General features: G+C 40.2%; 1 protein-coding gene across 10 annotated transcripts in view; it reads left to right on the forward strand.

The window, feature by feature from the left end:
* Positions 1-23754, forward strand: part of WDR17 (WD repeat domain 17) — a 108376-nt gene that overhangs the window by 16479 nt on the left and 68143 nt on the right. For 5 of the 10 annotated variants that reach the window (XM_058719905.1, XM_058719908.1, XM_058719909.1 and 2 more), the window contains exons 1-3: positions 7665-7750; positions 10522-10644; positions 22647-22775. In XM_058719905.1, coding sequence (XP_058575888.1) covers positions 10579-10644; positions 22647-22775 — 195 coding nt within the window. In that variant the 5' untranslated portion in view covers positions 7665-7750; positions 10522-10578. Of the gene's footprint in view, positions 1-7664; positions 7751-10521; positions 10645-22646; positions 22776-23754 lie in introns of those variants that run through there. The other 5 variants (XM_058719914.1, XM_058719913.1, XM_058719906.1 and 2 more) reach the window with 4 other exon arrangements.

Raw genomic sequence — 23754 nt, forward strand, 5'->3', positions numbered from 1 at the left:
TCCTCATAGCTCAGCACACTGTTTATTTTTGTTATTACTCCATGTTCGCTAGAAAAGAATGTGAACTCTATCACTGTTAGATACAGTATTTTATCTATATATGTCATTTGGCCAATTTTATTAAATATGGTCAGATCTTTTACACTTCTACAGAATTTTCTCTATTTCATCAGATATTGAGATTTATTACTCAAAGCTTGCCATTATGATGATGGATCTGTATCTATATCCTTTAATTCCATTATTCTTGCTTTTTATGTTTGAGAGTCCTGTAGTTTGAGTGCAGACAGTTTTAGGACTGTTCTGTCATTTGGTCGAATCTACCCCTTTATTCTTAAGTAATGTCCCTCTGTCCCTCTTCTACTGTATCTTGCCTTAAAATTTATTTTCTCTTTTATTTATGTAACTATAATAGCTGTCTTTTGGTTAATAATCTAGCATATAATTTTCTGTTTTTGACTTTCAACCATTCTGTATTCCCTTCTAATAAAGTATGACTCTTGTGAAGAGTATATGGTTGAGTGTTTTTTTTACATAGTGTGCCAATTTTACTCGTAAATTTAATCCACTCTCATTTAATGTGTGAAGGGCGCCCAGGTGGCTCAGTCGGTTAAGCTGATCTTCTTTCTCAAAAATAAACATTAAAAAAAAAAAAAACTAATGTATAACTGTTACAATTTGATTTACATGTACAATCAAACCTTTTGTTCTCTGGTCCACAAATTTTTTATTATATTTTCCTTTGATTCACTTAATAGTATGTTTATTATTCTTTTTGTGGTTCGACCAGAGATTCTAAGATGTAACTTTGACTCGTTACAGTTTAATAGAAAGGATTAATTTTACCTCTTCATTGATCCTAACTCCATTTAACTTGCTCTCACCTTTTGTGTTACTGTTTTCATAGAATTTAGTGCTATAGATGTTTTAAATTTCAGAAGACATTACAGTTATTGTCTTGTGTAGTTAGTATCTGTTTCTATTCAACCATATATTTCCTCTTTCTGATGATCTTTGTTATCTCTAACATTTTCATCTTTCTGCCTGGATTCATTTTCCTCCTGCCTGAAGAACTCCCTTTAATGTTTCCTAGGTAGGGCTGGCTGACAATAAATTTCGTAGTTTTTGCATTATGAAAATATCATAATTTTTGCCTTCATGTTCATTTTCACTGGGTGTAGCATTCTAGGTGTGTGGTTATTTTTTTCTCCTCACTTTAAAAATGTTATTCCATTGTCTTTTGACTCTGTTATTTCAATTGATCTTTGACAACACTCTGACCATATTAAAGATTTTTTTCTTTGGCTGTGGTTTTCAGCGTCCTACTGGCATGCCTAGATAAAGTTGTACTTTCGCTTATCCTGCTTGGGATTTGGTGAGCTCTAGGAACTTGATATTTTTAAATCAGTTTTGGAAATTTCTCACTCTTTTTCTAAATAGCTTTTTTTTAAATGTTCATATTAGAGAGCTAGGAAGGGGCAGAGAAAGAGGGAGACACAGACTCTGAAGCAGGCTCCAGGCTCTGAGCTGTCAGCACAGAGCCCGACACGGGACTCGAACCCACAAACCTCAAGATCATGACCTGAGTGAAAGTCGGATGCTTAACTGACTGAGCCACCCAGGCGCCCCTAAATATTTGTTGTTATGTTTCCTCCCCCTTAAAGACTCCCATTACATCTGTATTTAGCTTTTCACCATACCGTTTCTACTTCTTAGATTCTATTTCTCTCTCTTTTCCCTCTGCTTTTCCCTCTGTTTTCCCTCTCTCTCTTTTCCCTCTGTTTTGGTGTATGCGAGGCATTTTTACTCCGTGGCTCTAATCCGGACTTCTCCTGTACCTAGTCTGCCAATGAACTCATCTGTTGAGATCTGAATTTCAGATATTGTTTTTTTCAGTTTGAGTAGCCATCTTATATTTACTTTGTATATATTCTATCCTCTGGTAAAAATACATAGCCTTTCATCTCTTTTGTTTGTGACCACACATTAAACATATCACGCGACTGAAACTAAGGAGAAGACGACTGCAGATGTTATCCCTGTTACTAACTAGAATCACCAAACACTGGAGTGTTGTCAGCAGTACCAATTTGTTGTGGTTCAAGGCTGAGCTTTGAAATTGTTTTGAAATTTGAGCTTTCGGATGGCTCTTTGGATGTGGCTGTTTAATACTTTGAAGGTCTGGTCAAAGCCTGAAATGCTCAGGTGGGAACTTCGGGAGACTCTTCAGGCACGTGGGGGTGTGCTCGTGGAGACCTGCGCATGGCCACATTCCCGGGATAGCAGGGATTAAGGAGGGTCCCTCAGGGATGTGACTTTGATGGCAGTCGTCAGATAACCTGTTGGTGTTCCTCTTGACCCCCAAGCACAGGTCCTGATCCAGCCCAGCCCAGTCCCTTTCAGCCTGTAAAGGGAGACTTCGGTGTTTGCTCACTTCTTGTGGGATCATTCTTTGTCTCCTTCCTCATCTGCTTGTCCCTGGCACTGCTTCTAAAAAGACTTGGGGATTAAAGAAGTCTTAGTGCTGGATCCCAGGGACAGAGACTGAAGTTAATGTGTTCCGAGATACCGTGGCTGGAAGTGGTAAGTGAGGCAGGAAGCTCTAGGAGATGAAGAGTCCAAGTGAAATTAGTAGAAGATATAATCCAATTCTACAATATCTTTATGTGGACAAGTTCATTTCGGAGTTTTTCCCCCCTGTTAATTTTGTTAGTATTGGAAAGCACTGCTGTGAGTTCTTAGTGTATAATTTTTAAAACTTAGATTATATGTCTGACAGCAGAAATGTGCAGTTTAGTGTTTTGTACCGGCAAAATGTGCTTATTAGCATAATTAGCATAAAAGAAACATCGTAAACTTTCAGGAAATCCCCCTCCTGGCTCCTTCCTGTCACTACTACTGTCTCCCCGAAGAAAACTCTCTCATAACTCCTCGTAGCATCGATCGGCTTTGCTTGTGTTCCAGCTTTTTCTAAAGGGACTCAGGCAGTATGTTTGACCTTCAGTTGTCCTTACATTGTAGGGTGTATCCATTGTGTCATGTATAATGCATTTTACTTATTGTCTAGTACCCCAGTGTATCACTGTCTTACAGTTTTACCTCTCAGACCGGGGGAATCTGGTTCCTGGGGACACTTCTGTGTCTCCCCCTCCCCGACCGCACCCTGGCGGCCAAACCGCTGTGCATCCATGGTGGGTGTTGAGCAGGTGCGAACTGCTTCGCGCCCCCTCAAACAGTGGCAGATCCGTGCTTTGTTTTGGGGCACCCCAGCACACACAGCTTTTGCTGCCTCCCTTCCCCCTTCTGGGGGAAACACCTCCTTCCTGGGGTTGGGAAGGGGGATTCTCTGTGCCTTCCTGGAGGCAGATAAGGTTTGCGTTTTCTCTCCCTGCAGTGTCCCCGGAGTGAGGGTGTTTGTTCCCTCGTTTCTAGTAGCTGAAGGATTTGTTTCATGCGAGAGCAGGATTCAGGGATACGCCATGTTTCATGCCTGTCACCTGTCTACAGCCCCAAGCTTCCTGCAAATCTGAGCCACCAGGGGGACCGTCCTGATTTGCCCCATCTTTCTCCTAAGCACCCAGCTGAGGCCAGTGGAAAAGTTCTTAGAAATGAGTACAAACTCAGCTTGCATCTGGGACCTCTGTTTGTTTGTTTGTTTGTTTGTTTAATGTTTGTTTATTTTGAGAGAGAGAGAGCAGGGGAGGCGCAGAAAGAGAGGATCCCAAGCAGGCCCCTAGCTCCCAGCACCAAGCCTGATGCAGGGCTCGAACTCATGAACTGTGAGATCATGACCTGAGCCGAAATCAAGAGTCAGATACTTAACTGACTAAGCCACCCAGACACCCCATGAAACCTCTATTTTTTTTAAAAAAACTGATGCACTGTCTCTCTCAAAAATAAACATTAAAAATTTTTTTTAAAAAAGGGTGCCTGGGTGACTCAGTCGGTTAAGCGTCCTACTTTGGCTCAGGTCATGATACTGCAGTCCGTGAGTTCAAGCCCCACATCGGGCTCTGTGCTGATGGCCCAGAGCCTGGAGCCTGCCTTGGATTCTGTGTCTCCTTCTCTCCTTGCCCCTCCCCCTCTGGTGCTCTGTCTCTCTCTCTCTCTCAAAAATAAATAAACATTAAAAAAATTTAAACTGATGCTGTAGTTCACATTGGCCTTTAGGAATTAATTACCATTTTATCAGATTTTTTTTTCTTACCTGCTTTTGTGGCAGTCATCTCTTTTTCCCATGCCTTGTCAAAAGTGGAACCATTCGTATGTCCTTTCTCTTCGGAGAGGGGCTTGTTATTCTTTGCACTTTTCTTGCCTGCTTTCTAGCGTGACAATTTAATGTCCTCTTCCTCCAGAGAATACACACTTTTGCTTTTGGAGAGAAGTAGGGTAGGGATGATCAACTTCGTGTGATTATGGAATGAGTTTATTTGAAGCTGAGCCTCACTCTTTGTAGGGGATGGGCTAGTTCTACTTCATTCTTAGTCTTCAGAGGTAGACCCAGGCAGTTGTTGCTGAAGGAACACCGTTATTAGATCACTTTTTCCCTTGGCAGCATCTGAACTCCAGGTTTGCTCTTCAGGCCGTGTGAGAGTACCAGAAGTTCCCCATAACTTCTTAGTAGTTTAGCCATTACTTTTATAGGCAAATCTTACTGGGGAAACAGTAGCGTTCCCTGCCCCTTCCCCACCAAAGAAAAAGTGCCTGGCAAGACCCTGTGGACTTCTCTTGGGGTTCCCCTTTTTAGTTTGGATTTTACACATTTTCATCCAGCTTTTCTAGTTGTCTTTGGTAGGAGCATTAGAGATACGTGTATACACACACACACACACACACACACACCTGTGTGTGTGTGTCTGTACGTACGTATGTATATACACACTTGTCTGCCATGGCTGGGATTCAAGGTCTTCTAAGTAACCATCTTTTAATCATATAGAATCATTCTAAAAAATATATAGAATCATTCTGTTTGGAGCTTACTGAATAAACTGTATATCTGATCTCTAACTCGGACTTCCTCTTCACATTTTAAAAAATGTGTATTTACTTTTGAGGGAGAGAATGAGAATAGGGGAAGGGCAGAGAGAGACGGAGAGAAAGAGAATCCCAAGCAGGCTCTGCGCTGTCAACACCAAGCCCAGCCTGGGGCTCGAACTCAGGAACCATGAGATCGTGACCTGAGCCAAAACTGAGAGTTGAATGCTTAATAGACTGAGCCACCCAGGAGCCCCCTCTTGAGATTCTCAGGTAGAGTGTTGATCTAGTTGGGGTTGACAACTCCCCCAAATCATATGATACGATGCCTTTGTCATCTGCCTTCTGCTGATTCCTCACGGGGAGTGTCTGTGCATAGGAGGGGGAAGCAGACAGGTGATCCCAGGTCTCTGTCATTTGGTGCAGCACCTTCAGCATGAGGCTCGTGTGCGCTTGCCAGCCACTGTCCTCTCCCCTAACCCACCTGCCATGATTCTAGACAGATACAGGCAGGCAAGAGAAGAATTGTGAACAGTGCCGTTTGCTTTACACTTGACTCTGCTCTGTTTTGGTGAACAAGCAATGGCACGTGCTTCCTTGGTTTGTTAGGAAGTTCAAAATAATTACCGTTTCTGTCTTGTAAGATGGCAGACGGGGGCTCACTAAGAGAGTACAGGAACTGTGGTGCAGGTAGGTAAGAGGACATCACTTGGAGGGATGGATTTAGTACAGAAGGAATCACCTGCAAACAGAATTTCAGAGGGTGAAGCCAGTATGTTGGTCTGAGGTAAAACTGGATGAGAGAATTGAAACGTTCGATCAGAACAGCCATGATGGAGACCAAACTGTAGATAGGCACAACAGGTCACTTTACTCCCTTTAGGATTTTAAACAGGCACAAGGAAATGAAAACACTGTCAAGTTTAGACAGAGGAGGGCAGAAATGAACATTTCAGGACGTGGTACCAGAGGTTCGTGTGAAATCACAACCAGAGAACTGTAAGTCCTTTGATTTCTAGGCTAGGGACTGCTGACACGTATCTTGATTTTAATCCCCATATTTATAGTAGGATGTTGATGCCTGCCACATAGGATCAGCTTCTCAGAATGAGAACAGGGCCCTACTTTATTTAGTTCAAATGGCTACATCCCTTAGTTGCTCCTAGAATTACAAAGCACTTCATACACAAGAGGCATAGCAAAGTGGAGACATTGCATGTGTATGGATGGATCACACAAGAGGCCATTTTCTCATGGTTCCTAAAGGTTGAAAAAAATAACATGAGGTAATTCAGATTCCTTATATAAGTAATTATTTCTTGGTATATGTAGTTAATTTTTAAAAAGTCCTCGCGTTTAAAACTTTGCCAAGGATGGGGCGCCTGGGTGGCGCCGTTGGTTAAGCGTCCGACTTCAGCCAGGTCACGATCTCGTGGTCCGTGAGTTCGAGCCCCGCGTCGGGCTCTGGGCTGATGGCTCGGAGCCTGGAGCCTGTTTCCGATTCTGTGTCTCCCTCTCTCTCTGCCCCTCCCCCGTTCATGCTCTGTCTCTCTCTGTCCCAAAAATAAATAAAAAACGTTGAAAAAAAAATTAAAAAAACAAAAACAAAAAACTTTGCCAAGGACATAGATAGTCATAACTATGAATCTTGCTTATTTCCCACAGGCAGTAGACCCCGGTTTCCTAGTGTATATCAGATGAGAGTATTGATTTGATTAATCTCCGTGGGCGTGTGTCTCCCACAGGAGGTAATGTGTCAGTTAGTGATGCCACAAAAATACTTCCTACATGCCATTCCAAAACTCAGCAAAATACGACGTTAAACATTTATAACACTCACAAGTACGATCCTGGGGTTTACGACAGGTTTGGCTTGGCCGAGCGGGTGTGTGTGATTTGTCTGTGGCAGCCCTGCCCTTGTGTCTCTCCTCCTTCCTGGACCAGTAGGATAGCCATGGAATGTTCTTACGTTTAGGGCAGAGCCGCAAAGGCATGAAGCAGGCCCTGTCTCCAAAGCTTGGAACCGGAGCACTCTGACTTCCGTGCATGTATCGCTGAGAAAAACTGGTCATATGGCAAGTCCAGAGCCAACGGGCAGTGGCATACAGTCTACCCATGGTGGGGTCATGGCAAAGATACAGAGAAGGATATGAAACAGAACCAGTACTCAAACCTCAGGTTACTTGTATGTTTGGACATGAATGCTTACAGTACGTTTCCTCACATTAGAAAAAATTTTACTTCATTCTCCTCATTTTCTTTAGCATGATATTTAGCCTTTGATTATTATCATTTCCTTCCAGCACTAGTCATAGGAGGTACTAAGAATTTTCTGACTATGAATTAAGTTAAATTTGTGATTTTTTTTTAATTTTTATTTTTAACGTTTATTTTTGAGACAGAGAGAGACAGAGCATGAACGGGGGAGGGTCAGAGAGAGGGAGACACAGAATCTGAAACAGGCTCCAGGCTCTGAGCTGTCAGCACAGAGCCCGACGTGGGGCTCGAACTCACGGACCGCGAGATCATGACCTGAGCCAAAATCGGCCACTTAACCGACTGAGCCACCCAGGCGCCCCGTTAAATTTGTGATTTTAACAATAATCGGTCAGACCCACAGACCAATCCACAGACATAAATAAGTATGTGGGAGAAGTGCCAGATTGACTCTGTCCTTTGTGTCTCAGTTACAGCTGAGTGATGGTGACATGGTTCCCCTGTGAGGCCAGATTTCAGCTCTGCACTCCACACAGTCCTAACCCATCGAGGAGAGGTGAGAGTTGAAAACTGTCGTTCTTACACTAAATTAGTGAGATTCTAGTCACTCTCAGATCCTCAAAATACCTGAACTACAATTGGGAACTACGTATCTTACGCAAGATAATATTTCATCGGAGATTACATGATGTGAAATATTTTACTTTTCTTAATTCTTGTAAATATGGTAAATAGTGCTTGTGGAAAAATATCGCAAAATAAAACATCCGAACTATTGTGTGCCTATAAGCAAGGTATTCATTTTAACTGCATTGTCTTTACAGTGGTGTAATAAATATACTTGTGCTGCTACGACTTTAAAATAATTTTACCGATTCAAGTTGGCCTTTAATTTTACACTTAAACAACACTTCTTAAATGGTTTGGCTAGCCATCTCCCTATAAGGATCTGAATTGTAATCCTATTTCACTTGTTGGTAAGTACATCACCTGTCACTTGGATGCATTCCTTCAGACCCTTTCCAAGTTTCAGTAGTAAGTACCTTCAGTTCATGTGACCTGCCATTAGCTGACAAACTGTTGTAGCACCGGGAGTGTCAGTTCACTCAACAAACACTCTGTATATTCTATGCAAATACGAATAAGGCAAGTTCCTTTGCCTTGGAGAACTCACAATTTTTGTCCACACAAGTAATCACTATCCAGTGAATGCAAATAAAAGGCGATAAAAGATGAGGGATTTGGTGCATTTGAGAAAGTCTTCAAGGAGGAAGAGTTTTTAAGTTGGGTCTTAGAAGACCTTAAATATCAAAGAGCTCATTATTCACAGGGGCAGGGGAAGGCCGGCTCAGGCAAAAGCATTTAAAAACTCGCAGGCGTCAAATCATGATGGTATAGAACGTGTTTAGCAATTGCAGTGCAAGCAGAAAATGAATAGGTAAATTATTTTATTAGTTTTTACAAGACATGATGAGGGGTTTCACTAGAACAGTGGCACTATGGCTGGAGAGAAGGGCCTTTTGAAGAGAGATTTTGAAGATAGTTTGATAGGACTTGGTGATCACATGTAGTGGAACGGGCGGAGGAGGGCGGTGAAGAATCATAGGTGGTGTGAGGTGTTTGTCTCAGGTTACTGCCGAGAGCATAATGACAGTCATTGAAACGGGGAATGCAGGAGAAAGTAAGGAATGCTTAGAGGTGGTTGAAAGGAGTCCAGCAAGAGGTAAACAAGAGATTACATCAGTCCTCCAACTCCCTGCGCAAGGAAAAGCCTATTCCCAAGCCTTGTGACCTGAGGCTTCAAGCAGGTATTTGAAAATAGGCCTTAGAGGAAAAGGAGGAAGAGGTACCCTGAAGAAGAGTCCCATGTTCCATCTGATAAATTTTGAAGGCTCTTCTCAGTCGGCCCTGGTGATATTCATGTGTCCTACATGCGTACCTTTTTATGCCAGCACAGATGCCCTGCTACTTTTGGGATACGAATAATGAAACACTCAAGTCACCCAAATGTTTTCTTTTTCTTTCTGCGCCACCCCCCTCCCCCTTCTCTTCTTTCCTTTTTTCTCCACTGAGGTGCAATTCTTTGGTGAGGAAAAGATCAGTCAGGACTTGTTACGTTGGGAGAAGCAGGTCAACATTACGGAGGGCGTCTTGAAGTCCACGTGCTCTCCAGTGTCCCAGGGAATCTCTTATTGAGCATGGCTAGTAAATTTCTTCCAGAAGTGAGTAAAACTAAAAATAAATCAAATTCACATGATTGTGATTCTCTGTCAAGCATATGAGCACTCTATTAAGTGAGGTGTGGCCTTTGACTTTTCGAGGCACTTAGGTAATGAGCAGTCAGCTGACTCTAAAATGACTTAACTCTCAAGTATGGAGACGGAAGCAAATAGAAATACAGAATTGGTCTTGTCATAGACCTTTTATTTTATTTTATTTTATTTTTTATTATTGTTTTTATTTATTTTTGAGACAGAGAGAGACAGAGCATGAGCAGGGGAGGGGCAGAGAGAGGGGGAGACACAGAATCTGAAGCAGCCTCCAGGCTCTGAGCTGTCAGCACAGAACCTGATGCGGGGCTTGAACTCACGGAGTGTGAGATCATGACCTGAGCTGAAGTCGGACGCTTAACCGACTGCGCCACCCAGGCGCCCCTTATTTTATTTTTTTTTAACGTTTATTTATTTTTGGGACAGAGAGAGACAGAGCATGAACGGGGGAGGGGGAGGGGCAGAGAGAGAGGGAGACACAGAATCGGAAGCAGGCTCCAGGCTCTGAGCCATCAGCCCAGAGCCCGACGCGGGGCTCGAACTCACGGACCGCGAGATCGTGACCTGAGCTGAAGTCGGACGCTCAACCGACTGAGCCACCCAGGTGCCCCTGTCATAGACCTTTTAACGCAGAGGCTTTCTTCCGGCTTTATCTCCAACTCCTAAGGTTGAGAGTGGAACTAATGTTCTCCTTCCTGTTGCTTTGTGCTTTCTTCGCATTCCTTATTTATAACTGGGTCACTTTTGGAACTAATTTGCCTTCTTGAAAAAGTTGAATCACATGCTTTTTAGAATGAAAATTGAAAGCCTAATATTTGATGAAGCATTTGTTGGTACTTTACAACAACGTAATGATTATTTGGTTTTTCTTTCCTGTTTGACTATAGGCTTACATTTTCTGGGTTAGCATTATTTTTTACAGATGCTGTTCTTTGTAAATTATGAAAGCTGTCTCAGCTGAAATGTTGCTGTGCTTCTAGCTTCTTGTACTGAACAACATTTCACAAGGCAGAATTTGGTAAAGCTTTTTGGTTGAAACACGTTATTGTTACTTTAGGTGCTGACTGTTCTGATGCCGAGTTTCCAATTGCCTTGATTAAAGTAGAAACATTCTATGGCTTGGATGACTTACATTTCAGATTGGTTTGATCAAGATGATTGGTATGAAGGACTGCAAAGAGTAAGATACATTTATGTTGTAATTACGATATTCTGTGGGTTTTGTTTTCTGCTTTACTACTCATGCAGCTGTGTTTCTTTGTCATTTATGTTGAGGACATTTTTTCATTGAAATATTCTGAGGGTAAATAAGATAATCACTTGATCGATTCAAAAGCAGAGGTAAGAAGAGAATATGTAAATATAGTTGTATATTGAGGAAAAGGCATTTTTTTTGTCCGTCCTAGTTTCAGATGAATTCTTAATTTTTTCAGATTATCTTTAAGCTTTAAATATAAAACAGAATTCTTTTTAATGAGACCGATGGATGAAAGTAGTAATACTTTTAACGAAATCATTTTACATAGAGAAAAACTTGATGAAATAGAAGATGTGCATGATAATACTACATATATAATAATACTGTAAAAGAAAATGCAGAAATTTTCTGAAGAAGAGTGCCATATTCTATTTGATGAATTTTTAGGCAATTAATTATGTTTCAAAAGGACTTGGCATTGTTACTATGGCAACTTTTGTATAGTATTTTGAAAACAGCTATTCTGATCTGTTATTGCAATAGTAGAAAACTGCTATTTAAAAATGCATCTAATCAAGATGGATTTTGTGTAAAATTGTATGACGTCTCTGATTATTTTCACTTTTTTAATGGAAGTTTTCTTAATCATTTAGATGAAGGCACTTTGTGGATTTTTCTTTCTTTTTTTCCTTTCTCTCCTCTTTCTCTGTCTCTCTCTGTCTGTCTCTCTCTCTCTCTCTCTCTCTCTCTCTCTCTCTCTCTCTCTCTCTGTCTCTCTTTTCTTCTTACACAGCCTGGATTTTTCCTTTTATTAGTGACTGGAACAAAAGAGCCAGAGTATCTTCACGCAGTCTCACCAGCTGGTCCTCGTCGTTGTTCGAGGGCAGACAAGACTGGAGATAGACAGCACTGCCTTCTCCCCCTCACTTCCTCGGGTCCCTTTCTCAACACATCAACGAAAGACATTTTCCCAGTATTTTACTTCCTTTTAATTATCTCTTTTGTTGTAATTGCTCAGCAGTTTAAAGCCTCCTGCCCTTTGGGCTTTTCTTGAGATTTGTTTTTTCAACTGTGAAACAAGCCGGTGAACATCTCTGGAGCCAGTTAATAGCAAACCCTGGGGAATAATCCTCATATCGTGGACCCTAAAGCATTCTTTAGGACACAGGTGGAGGATTCATGGGTAGCTTTTCATTCTGGACTCCAGTCTTATCCATAAATGATGGAACTGTTCCAGCTTGTGGGTTTACTATGTGCCACAGGACATAGACACCCCACAGCATCTCTGTATTGTGCGTGTGCATTTTTAAGGGAATAATACGCGCATTTCTGATGTGGATCCAGAGGCTTTTTTCCCAGTGTAGTCCGTGTATTTCTCAGTGGGAAAGCATAGGGATGGTAGTCTAGCTTGCTAAAATGCTTTTTACTAAAATTGGGTGTTCGTTTATATAGTGACTTTAGGGTAGTTTAGAGATTATGAGAATTCAAATTCTTTTCCTCTGTCCTGACACCATCCTGACACCATCCTGACACCCTTTAAAACTACCATTGGCCTTTATAAATGAATTCCTGGCTCTGAGACGTATTACGAGAGTTGCGGTTATTACATATGGATAAAGTTTGACCCTGAAATGACCACATCGTCTTCATGGGCTTGAGGTTCTTCTGGCTCAGGTTTTGATCAGTTCTTACATAGACTTAAATGGGAATGAAAGATCCTGTTCTAAATAATGAGAATTGGCACATGAATATTGACTAATTTCTTTAAAAATCCAGCTTAATATTTTTCAGATGATATGTCTGTGCATATATATCCTATATAATCAGCATTCAGCCTAGTAAATTTTTCAATATAATATTTTTTAACTGTTCACAGGAAAAGATAAGTTGGATTTTTTTTTAGTTAAAATTGTGGTTTAAAAATGGAGTCTTTGAAAAATTACATACAAGTGAGTTTGATCTTTAGTACGAAATTATGATAGAATTAATTTTGATAGGATTAATATTGATGGCATATGTACATATTTCTACAGATACACAGACACATATATGAACTTAATTTTCACTTAGTTTTATAGTTTTATTTTTGGCAGTTGTAACTCTATAATTAAAATTTTTTTTTTAATGTTTATTACTTGAGAGAGAGAGACACAGAGAAAGAGAGAGAGAGAGCAAGCAGGGGAGGGGCAGAGAGAGAGGGAGACACAGAATTGGAAGCAGGCTCCAGGCTCTGAACTGCCAGCAAAGAGCCCGACATGGGGCTTGAACCCACAGACTGCAAGATCATGACCTGAGCTGAAGTTGGCCGCTTAACTGACTGAGCCACCCAGGCGCCCCTATATTTTAAATTTCATTGTGATTATTTCATATTTGCATACTCTCGCATATTCAGAAATGAGCTTTAATATTATACAAATCTAATGTAAATATACTCTTACCACTGTTTAATTTTTTTGCATTTCATGCACTTAATGTGTAGAGCATCTCTACTGTAATTATAATGTATGTAGGTGCATTTCATAGGAGATTGAAACACAAAATTGAATTTAGGTTAAGAAAATAAAGTAATATCTTTGCAAGTAGTCTGTTGCCAGGCTACTGACAGTGTCAGTTGCATGTGGGGTGTCCCAATGCTCCGACTGTCTTCCTGAATCCTTTATAAATCTCCATTATTCAGTGTACCGAAAGGGTTAGTACTTCATCTTTAAAGTGTGCATGTTGTTTCTGGGCCACAAAGATGGTATTTTCTTTTTTTTTTTTTTTTTTTTTTTAATTTTTTTTTTAGCGTTTATTTATTTTTGAGACAGAGACATAGCATGAACGGGGGAGGGTCAGAGAGAGGGAGACACAGAATCTGAAACAGGCTCCAGGCTCTGAGCTGTCAGCACAGAGCCCGACGCGGGGCCCGAACTCATGGACCACGAGATCATGACCTGGGCCGAAGTCGGACGCCTAACCGACTGAGCCACCCAGGCGCCCCAAAAGATGGTATTTTCTAAAGCAACAAATCTTTGGAATGAACACGGAGATTAAGTCATTCTCTGTCTCTCTCTCTCTCTCTCTCTCTCTCTCTCTCTGTCTGTCTGTCTCACACACACACACACACACACGAAACATTCTAAAGTAAGGATGCAAAAGGGTACATCATATTTATCTGAAATATGTAATGAGCTTACATTCAGTTAACATAGATTTATTTTCCTAAATATATGACATTTTATAGGATTTATATTTAAGGTACAGACACATATGTTAGAATAGACCTTCAGTTGAACATTTTCCATTTTCAGTAATGCAGACTCATTAATTGTGTAATATTCATGCGGACTACAAAGATAACACAAGCTTCTGGACATTTCTTTTTATGTCTTTAGTGATTGCAGATACCACTTTATCGGAGATACATAGTATTACATATATTTTTAATAATACTTTTGAAAAATAATGTCGAAGTTTCAAATACTGCCTATAATCAAGATGTATAGATGCAGTAGTATTTATATATTTAATGATGTATAACTTTTTTCAAATTTCATCCAAAATCCTAGATTTTTAAAATAAGTCACTATTTTGTTTTGTCCTGCTTATTATTAATGGCTGGTTTGGACATGTTATTCAACTCTGAATTTAAAAAGGATTTAAGTTGTTAGACTGTAAGACTTATAAAAGCTGCTTATGAACAAGGTCATACCATATTGGATGACAACAATGATATTTTTAGATTAAGTTTGGAAATTCAAAAGTAGTAAATTCAAGATATACTGATAGTTAAAGTAAGAGTGTATTGACGAAATGGATTTTGAAGTAACTTATTTTTAATAAATAGTTAGCAGAGGGACTTTAGGTTTCTAGTCTGCCAGGTAAGGAGCTTAGAAGTCTTCATTTCATCCTTAAAATGATACAAAGCTGAACGAACTGAAAAATCAAGAACTCTTCTTAGATCTCTAAGAGAAGTGAGATCACAAGGCAGATTGCTTCTCACACCACTGGAGACACTGACAGGCAGTTACAGAAATTCGCAACCTACTGGAGCAGAGACCCACCAGCTAAAGCCTCTGCAGGAAGCAGAACCAGGGTAGGAAAAACTGAACTAATTGATGAATTGCTGTGAGGCTCCTGTGACAAGTCTGAGAGTTAAAAGTTCCAGGGAGGCTGCCATGCTTACATGCTTTTACCTCCAGGATCTCTACTAGGCCTTCACCATGGAGATCAGGGAAAATCCCTGCATGCTCCTGGCTGGGGGAGGGGAAAAGGAAGTATTGTGAAATATGTCCAGGCATTTTGTTCTTAGCAAGGGTGTTCTCAGGGGAAACTCTTTTACCAGAGCCTAACTTGCTGGTTATTTCAGAACCTACCCTGTGTGGCAGAAGGGAAATAGCTATCTCAAGCCCACTGTACCCCTCATGTCCCACCTGGGGAATAAAAAACCCCCAAGAATCACAGGCAAAATTCACATTCCACAGGCATAGACTCACCAAAAGGCAGAGACCTAATCTTAGCACTTTCAAATGCTTCCTCATGTTTCCTCTCCACCCTCAATGTACCATTACATTATAAAGGTCTGCGTACCACAGTTCCTTTTATCACTATATTCATGTTCTCCTCTCAAAGATTACAGGGCGTACTAAAAGGCAAAAACAAAACAAAAAAAAACCCCAAAACCCCCCAAAACAAAAACAAAACCCAACAAACAAGCAAAAAACCAGAAGCAATTTATTGGAAAGGAGTAAAAAAAAAAAATCAGAACAAGAGTCAGATATGGCAGGAATGTTGGAATTATCGGACCAAGAATTTAAAGAAACTGTGGTTATATGCCAAGGGCTTTAATTAAAAAAAATAGACAACATACAAGAACAGATGGATAATTGAAGCAGAGAGATGGAAATTCTAAAAGAATCGGAAAGAAATGCTAGAGTCAGAACACGGTAACAAATGAAGAAGTCCTGTAGTGAATTCATTAGCAGACTGGATATGGCTGAAGAAAGAATTTCTAAGCTTGAGGATATCACCGTAGGGACTTCCAAATCTGAAAAGAGAAAAAAGAATGGGGAAAAACAGAACAGAGTACCAAGAGCCATGGGGCCGCTGCAAAAGGCATACCATGTACATACTAGAAATACCAGAACAAGAAGAGAAAGGAGCAGAAGCAACAATCGAAGCAATAGCGACTTAGAATTTCCCCAGATTAATGTCAGACGGCAAACTCCATATCCAGGAAGCACAGAAGATACAAAACCTGGTAAGTGCCAAAACAACCAAACAAACAAAAAACTACACCTACAAATCATATATCCTATTCAAACTGCAAAAAAAAAAAAAGAAAAGAAAAAAGAAAAAAAAGAAAATCTTGAAAAAAGCCAAAGAAGCAAGGATAAGAATTAAATTGAACTTTTCAGAAACCATGACAGCAAGAAGAGAATGGAATGAAATATTAAGAGCGTTCAAGAAATAAAATACCAGCCTAGAAATCTGTACTGATAACACTGCAGTTCTCTTCCATGAACGAAGGAGAAATAAAGACTCTCAGGCAAAAATTTGGGAATTTGTTGCCATTAGGGAATTTGTTGCAACAAATGTTAAAAGAAGTTCTTTTTTTTTTTTTTTTTTTAATTTTTTTTGAAGTTTCTTTATTTTGAGAGAGCAAGCAGAGGAGGGGCAAAGAGAGAGGGAAAGAGAGAATCCCAGGCAGGCTCCATGCGTTCAGCGCGGAGCCCGATCTGGGGCTTGAACTCACGAACCATGAGATCGTGACCTGAGCCGAAACCAAGAGTCAGATCCTCAACCGACTGAGCCACCCAGGCACCCCAAAAGAAGTTCTTTGGAGAAAATTAGTGATAAAGGTTTAAAGCTCAGATCTGTATAAACAAAGGGAGAATATTGGAGAGTGTATAATTAAAGGTAAAATAAAAACTTTTATCTTTCTTACTCTTAATTGATCTTGTTAACAAATATCAGTGTGTTCAAAATAAAATAGCAACAGTGTATTTGATTATACTTTTATACAAGCACACATATATACGCTATGTTGCTTATGTATAAATGAAATGAATCACAATGATCATACAGGGATGGAGAGAGGAATTAGGGATATTTTGTTATTAGAAGGTACCCATACTACCTGAGAAGTACTACCTTGGAAGTAGACTTGGATGAGTTGTATATTAGAAACTCTAGGACAGTCACACACAAAAAATGTTTAAATGAGACACAATTGATATGCTAAGAAAAAAAATGAATCATATAAAGTGTTCAGTTGAAACCACAAAAGGAAGAAGCAGTAAAAATATGGAAGATACTGATCCAAGTACATGAAGAATTATTTTGGACATTAATGCTCTAATCCACTAATTAAAAGACAGAGACCCAACTATATGTTATCTATAAGTAACTTGCATTAAATATAAAGACATATATAAAGAGTAAAGGAATGAAGAAAGATATACCATGTTAGCACTAATTAAAAGAAGTGGGTGTGTCTGTTAATTTCAGACAGAGCAGAATTCACAGCAGGGATAAAGAGGGACAGTACATAGTCACTCTCCAAGAAGGGGTCACTCCTCCAAGAAGACCTCATAATCCTTAATGTGTATGCGCCTAATAACAGTACTGTAATACATGAGGCAAAAAATCGATAGAAATGCAAAGAAAAATCGATGAGTGCACTATTATAGTTGGAGACTTCAATGCTTTGTCAGACTGAACAGATCTAGCAACAGAAAATCATTAAGAATGTAGTTGGACTCTAGCATCTTCAGTAAACTGGATATAATTTCCGTCTCTAAGGCACTTCACCCCAAACCGGATTGTACATTCTTCCCAAGCTCCCACGGAGCATTCACCTAGATAGACTGTATTTTGGGCCATAAAACACATCTCAACAGCTTAAAAGTATGGAGATAATATGAGGTCTCCTCTCAGACATGAGTGGAATCAGACTAGAAATCGGTAACAGAAACATAACTTGAAAATCCCCAAATGCTTAGACACTAAGCCATGGTCTTTTAAATAACTAAATAACACATAATCAAAGATTTTTTTTCAGTTCATTTATCTTGAGAGAGGGAGCACAAGTAGGTAAGGGGCAGAAGGAGAGAGAGAATCCCAAGCAGACTGTGTGCTGTCAACATAGAGCCCGATGTGGGGCTGGAACTCACGAACCTTGAGGTCACGACCTGAGCCGAAACCAAGAGTCAGACATTTAACTGATTGAGCCACCCAGGCACCCCAGAGAAGAATTCGTAAATTAAAAAGTATTTTAGACTGAATGAAATTGAAAATATGACTTAACGTAATTTGTGGGAAACAGCCAAAGCAGTGCCTAGAGGGAAATTTATAGCATTTAATGCATAATTAGAAAAGAAGGAAGATCTAAAATTAATCACCTAAACTTCTACTTTAGAAAACTCGAAAAAGAACAAATTAAATTCAAGTAAGCTGAGGAAAAGAAATAATAAAAATTGGAACAGAAATCAGTGAAATTAAAAGTAGAAAATCAGGAAAAGTAACATCTGCTTCTTTGAAAAGATCAGCAAAATCTATAGGCCTTTAGCTAGACTAAGAAGAAAAGAGAGAAGGAGGAACATATTACTAATACCAGTAATGAAAGAGTGGACCTCACTGCATAGCCTATGGACATTAAAAGGATGGTAAAGGAATACTACAAAGGATTCTATACCCACAAATTTGATAACCTGGATGAAATGGACCAATTCTTTGAAGACACAATTTGTCAAAACTCACAGAGGAAAACTATGCAATCTGAGTAGGCCTACATTTTAAAGAAATTGAATCAATAATAATGTTTTGCGGTATCATGATTTATAAGAAAATACTTTGGGTCATTCACATGACCTGATTTCCCAAGCGTTGAGAGCCATTAATGTGTCTTGTTATGTTAATTAGGTGACTTTAAAAGCCTGTGGAGGCTGATCGCTGGTTGAGCCAACCGTATGGTTAGAGGCTTGGAACTTTTAGTCCTACTCCCTTGACCTCCTGGAGGGGAGAGGGCCTGGAGGTTGAGTGATTGCCCCTGGGCAATGATTTAATCGGTCTTGCCTCTGTAATGAAGCCTCCATGAAAACTCCAAAGGAAGGGTTTTCCTTCCCAACTTGATAAACATGTGGCCCACTCTGAGACTATGGGACCTCCTTGCCCTTCCCCTCATTCTGTGCCGAGCCATATACTTCTCTTCCATCTGGCTCTCCCTGAGTTACATCCTTTTATAATACACCAGTAGTCTAGTAAGTAACATGTTTCTCTGAGTTCTCTGAGCCATTCTAGCAAATTCAAAGACTTGCACAGGTACTTCACTTCAGAAGGTAGATGACATGTAAGTGTATGGAAAGATGACCAGCACAGGGAATTCCAAATTAAAACGACAGTGAATTCCTGCTACATACCTACTAGGCTGGCATGTCCGGACCGCTGACAACATTCAGGCCACTGAGGATGGAGAGCAGTAGCTGCTTTCACTTACTTCTGGCGGGAGTGCACATGGTTGATGGTTTCTTACAAGATGTACGTACTCTCTTTGAAAGATGTTTGTTTATTTTGAGAGGGAGAGGAAGGGGCAGAGAGAGAGGGGGAGAGAGAGAAGCCCAAGCAGGCTTCTGTTGGCACAGAGCATGACACGAGGCTAAAACTCAGGAACTGGGAGATTATGAGCTGAGCCAGAATCAAAAGTCATCCAGGTGCCCCATAAAGTAAACATGCTCTTACCAGGATGTAGCAGTCACCTCCTTTTGCACCCCTTGTTATTTGCCTAAATGAATTGAAAACTTAAGTTTACACGAAACCTGCACATGGATATGTGCAGCTTTATAGCAGCTTAAAAAAGTTTTTTTAAATGTTTATTTCACAGAGAGAGAGAGAGAGAGAGAGAAAGAAAGCATGAGCAGGGGAGGGGCAGAGAGAGAGGGAGACACAGAATCCGAAGCAGGCTCCAGGCTCTGAGCTGTCAGCGCAGAGCCTGACGCAGGGCTCGAACTCACGAATGGTGAGATCATGACCTGAGTCGAAGTCAGACGCTTAACCGACTGAGCCACCCAGGCACCTCCATAGTAGCTTTATTCGTAACTGTTAAAACTTGAAAGCAACCAAGATGTCTTTCAGGAGGTGATGGATAAATAAGTGGTTCATCCAGAACAGGGAGTATTTTTCATTCCTAAAAAGAGATGAGCTTTCAGGCCATGAAAAGACATGGCAGAAACTTAAATGCATATTACTAAGTTAAAGAAGCCAATTTGAAAAGATTACATACTGTATGATTACAACAATATGACACTCTGGAAAAGGCAAAACTACAGAGAGATCAGAGATATCCGTGCTTGCCAGGAGTTATTGAGAGAGGGAGAGCTGAATAGGCAGAACATAGAGGAGTTCTAGGACAGTGAATCTCTTCTCTACAATATACTAAAAGGGTGGGTACATGTCCTTCTGCATTTGTCAAACTGCATAGAGTGTATAACAGCAGGAGTGAGCCCTAATGTAAACCCTGGACTTTGGGTGATGACGTTGTCAGTGCAGGTTCATCATTGTAACAAATGCACTGACCTGATGGGGGATAGATGGGTGGGGGACCTTGTACATATTGGGGGTCAGGGAGTGAGTGGGAACGCTCTCTAATCTTCTGTTTTGTTGTGAAACTAAAACTGCTCTAAAAACAGTTTATTAATTTAAAAAAAAGTAAAAAAGAGCAGTAAGTGAAAAATGTTTAAATGATTCCGTTTTACCTGCTAGTTTAAATCTTATGTTTCTTTTCCAGATATAAATTCAAGATTTGCTTAAACATAAATCAGAAACCATTTTTATTTGCACACAAACATTATTAATATTAATCTTGGATCCCAAAGATAAAATACAAAAGCCTACTTAATTCACCCTGCGGTTGAAATAATATATATTTTCAGTGAAAAGTAATGTGGTAACATTACTAGTTAGGTAAAGTATATTTTAAAACATTTGTCCTGACTGTTAGTGCCTGAGGAAATATAGGTGCCAGGGGAGGAGGAACGAAGATTTTTATAGTTAAGCACTCAAAAGACTGAAGGCACAGTTTGTTTATCATGCCATTTTTCACTTTAGATAATGTTTTACTTTTTTTTTTTTTTTAAGCCACTAGTTCCACCCTGATAAGGGGATTTGATGGGATGAAGATAGGTTTGAGGAAGAAAGAGGAAATGAAGAGATCTTGTCTAGAAAGTGGGAATATGAAATAGAAAAGATATAAAGAAGAAAGTAACTTTATAAAAATGGAGATAATAGAACTGACTAGAACTTATTAATTGCTGAGCACTAAAATAAAGGAGAATTGAAGGGTTATGGTCAGGACATCATTCCACCTGTACTGAAAAGGAAGCAGGTAGTAAAGAGACAGTGTTTTATTTTTCCGTGATGGTACCAGGCGTCACTGGTTCAGAGTAGCTGGCTTTAACCCACTAGGCAGGATAGAAAGAGAAGAGGCAGGTTGGGGTGGAGGGTTCCTGGGGCTAGACTGAACATGTACCTATAAGAATTGTGTCATAGGTCAGACGTATATGTCTTTCTGTGTTTATCTTTCATATATGTGATAGTTCAGGTGTGGTGTTAAGGTAATAACATTTCGCTGCTGAAATGATGTAAAGCTTTTGAAGAACATAAAATAGTGATGAAATGCTGACTCTGGGATAGACTCGTCAACACGAACCAAATTTATCATATTTCCCAGATATTATTTTTTCAAAAATATTTTAAGATTATAATTGCTAGCTGTATTTTTTCCTTACTTTAATCAGATATGAAATTGACAATAGTGGAAAATTGATATTTGCATGGTATAACTTTGTGGTATTAGTGAAGGTTGTCTTATACTAAGAAACCTCATTTTTAGACCAATATTTTTTACCATATTAGAAAAGACATCTAATAATAGTCTGGGTTCTGTCTTTAAAAAGTTGTTTTGGGCCAATTAATCTATTCTTGAATGCCATTCATTAGGTAACTATATAGTGCAATACTCAGAATAGGTTTTTTGGTTTTGTTGCTGTCTTCGTGTTTTTACTGTATTTGGATTTTCATAACGATTGTAGACTTAGAAGCAGCCTCCCTCTTGGTTTGCTCTTCTCCGGAATCCCAGAGAGTTTCCGCGTAGATTCACAGAATCCTTTGGGCTGAGAGGGATGGTAGGGAAAACCTAGTTCACAGGGTTTCTGTTAGAAGAAGCAGAGACCTGAGCTTAGATGCTTGAGTCCAGCTCATGCCGTCCGCTGGCTTGGAGTCGGGTCTCCGTCCCTGTGTCCCAGCCAGGCTGATTCTGCATCTCCAGGCTGTTGACTCCACCAGCCTCTGTCCTGCCACATCAACAACTTGCAACCACTAGTTTCCAGCTTCCTTCTGTCCCCTGTTCGCAATGAGCAGTATTGGTAATGCAGCTTGTCTACCTGCCCTGTGTGCCTCAAGTGGCTTTTGTGAAGGTGCTGAGTCACTGTAACAATAGTGATGCTCTGTGGCAGAGGTCACACAGTCCCCCCCAATAGTGGCTCACGGTGTTTTACGTTTGAATTTGCTGCCTTGAATGTATTGCCAGTGTTTAGAAATCATTAGGTTTTACACAAAAATCTAGATTCTTCCATTTCCCTGGAGAGTTACATAAATCTGGCCACATGGGAGGAGGACCTTTCTCCAGGGGCCCTCAAGCCCTTTAGATATAACATGCACCTGTATTCCACTGTAGTCCCCATGGGTCCTGTAGGGTTCCCATTCCTTGGCCAGGTGCCATTTGTCATTTATCATTGATAATCTCTTGCTTTTCAAACTGAAATGACCTGCCTTGGTGTCTCTAGACATTGGGGGATTTCAACTCTTGTTCTCTGAAAGTATGCACTGAGATGAATCGTTCTCGTAGAAATTTCTTTAAAAAAGATGAAGATTGAGGAAGATAGATGGAAAATAATTAAGTTGGTTGCATAATGGAAATGACTGATATTTCTCCAAATTTGTTTTTCAAGGCAAACATGTCCCAGGTAAGGCAAGTGGGACTCCTAGCTGCTGGATGTCAGCCTTGGAACAAAGATGTTTGCGCTGCCCATGGAGACAGGTTTGCGTACTGTGCTACCCTGGCCATCTATATTTATCAGGTCAGATTCTGTGGATTCTTTCTGATTTCCGAATTGTGTTAGGTAAAGTTAATATTTAAGTAGTACGTATTTTTAAATCCCTGTGGTATGAAAAGCTGAGTGCTTTTTGGTTTTACAAGTCAAGCTTTTAGAAAATGCTCATCTCCTAGTTTTAAATTATAAGAATCTTAATTGATTTCACAATCATTCATGCGGCTTCATCAGCAAGAATTTCTTCAAGAATTAAAAGCTCCCCATTTATTTTTTAATTTTTTTAAGGTTTATTTATTTTTGAGAGAAGGACATACAGTGCAAGCTGGGGAGGGCCAGAGAGAGAGGGAGGCGCAGAATCCGAAGCAGGCTCCAAGCTCCCAGCTGACAGCACAGAGCCTGACGTGGGGCTTGAATTCACGAACCGTGAGATCATGACCTGAGTCAAAGTCAGATGGTTAATTGAGCCATCCAGGTGCCCCAAGAGCTCCCCATTTATGAATGGCAAGCAAGTAGAATTTAATTCTTTTAAAATATATTCCCATATAAATAATTGGAATTCGTTTATTCATTAGTTTCAGACCTTGCTTAGTAACTTTCATATGATAAAATCTTACCAGGTGAAGAATAGGCATCATCCATTAGAGATCATTATATTAAAAACAGTGCAGGGGCGCCTGGGTGGCGCAGTCGGTTAAGCGTCCGACTTCAGCCAGGTCACGATCTCGCGGTCCGTGGGTTCGAGCCCCGCGTCAGGCTCTGGGCTGATGGCTCGGAGCCTGGAGCCTGTTTCCAATTCTGTGTCTCCCTCTCTCTCTGCCCCTCTCCCGTTCATGCTCTGTCTCTCTCTCTGTCCCCAAAATAAAAAAAAAAAAAAAAAAAAAAAAAAACAGTGCAGATATATTTTGAGATATCCTTGGGATACAAGCCTTTATAACTCCTTTTTTCCGTTAACTAGCTCCATCCAGACATCTCTTATCAGTTCCCAATCTACAGAGCTAGTGGCCTT

Source organism: Neofelis nebulosa, chromosome 3 (genome assembly GCF_028018385.1).
Source record: "Neofelis nebulosa isolate mNeoNeb1 chromosome 3, mNeoNeb1.pri, whole genome shotgun sequence".
NCBI classification, from domain to species: domain Eukaryota; kingdom Metazoa; phylum Chordata; class Mammalia; order Carnivora; family Felidae; genus Neofelis; species Neofelis nebulosa.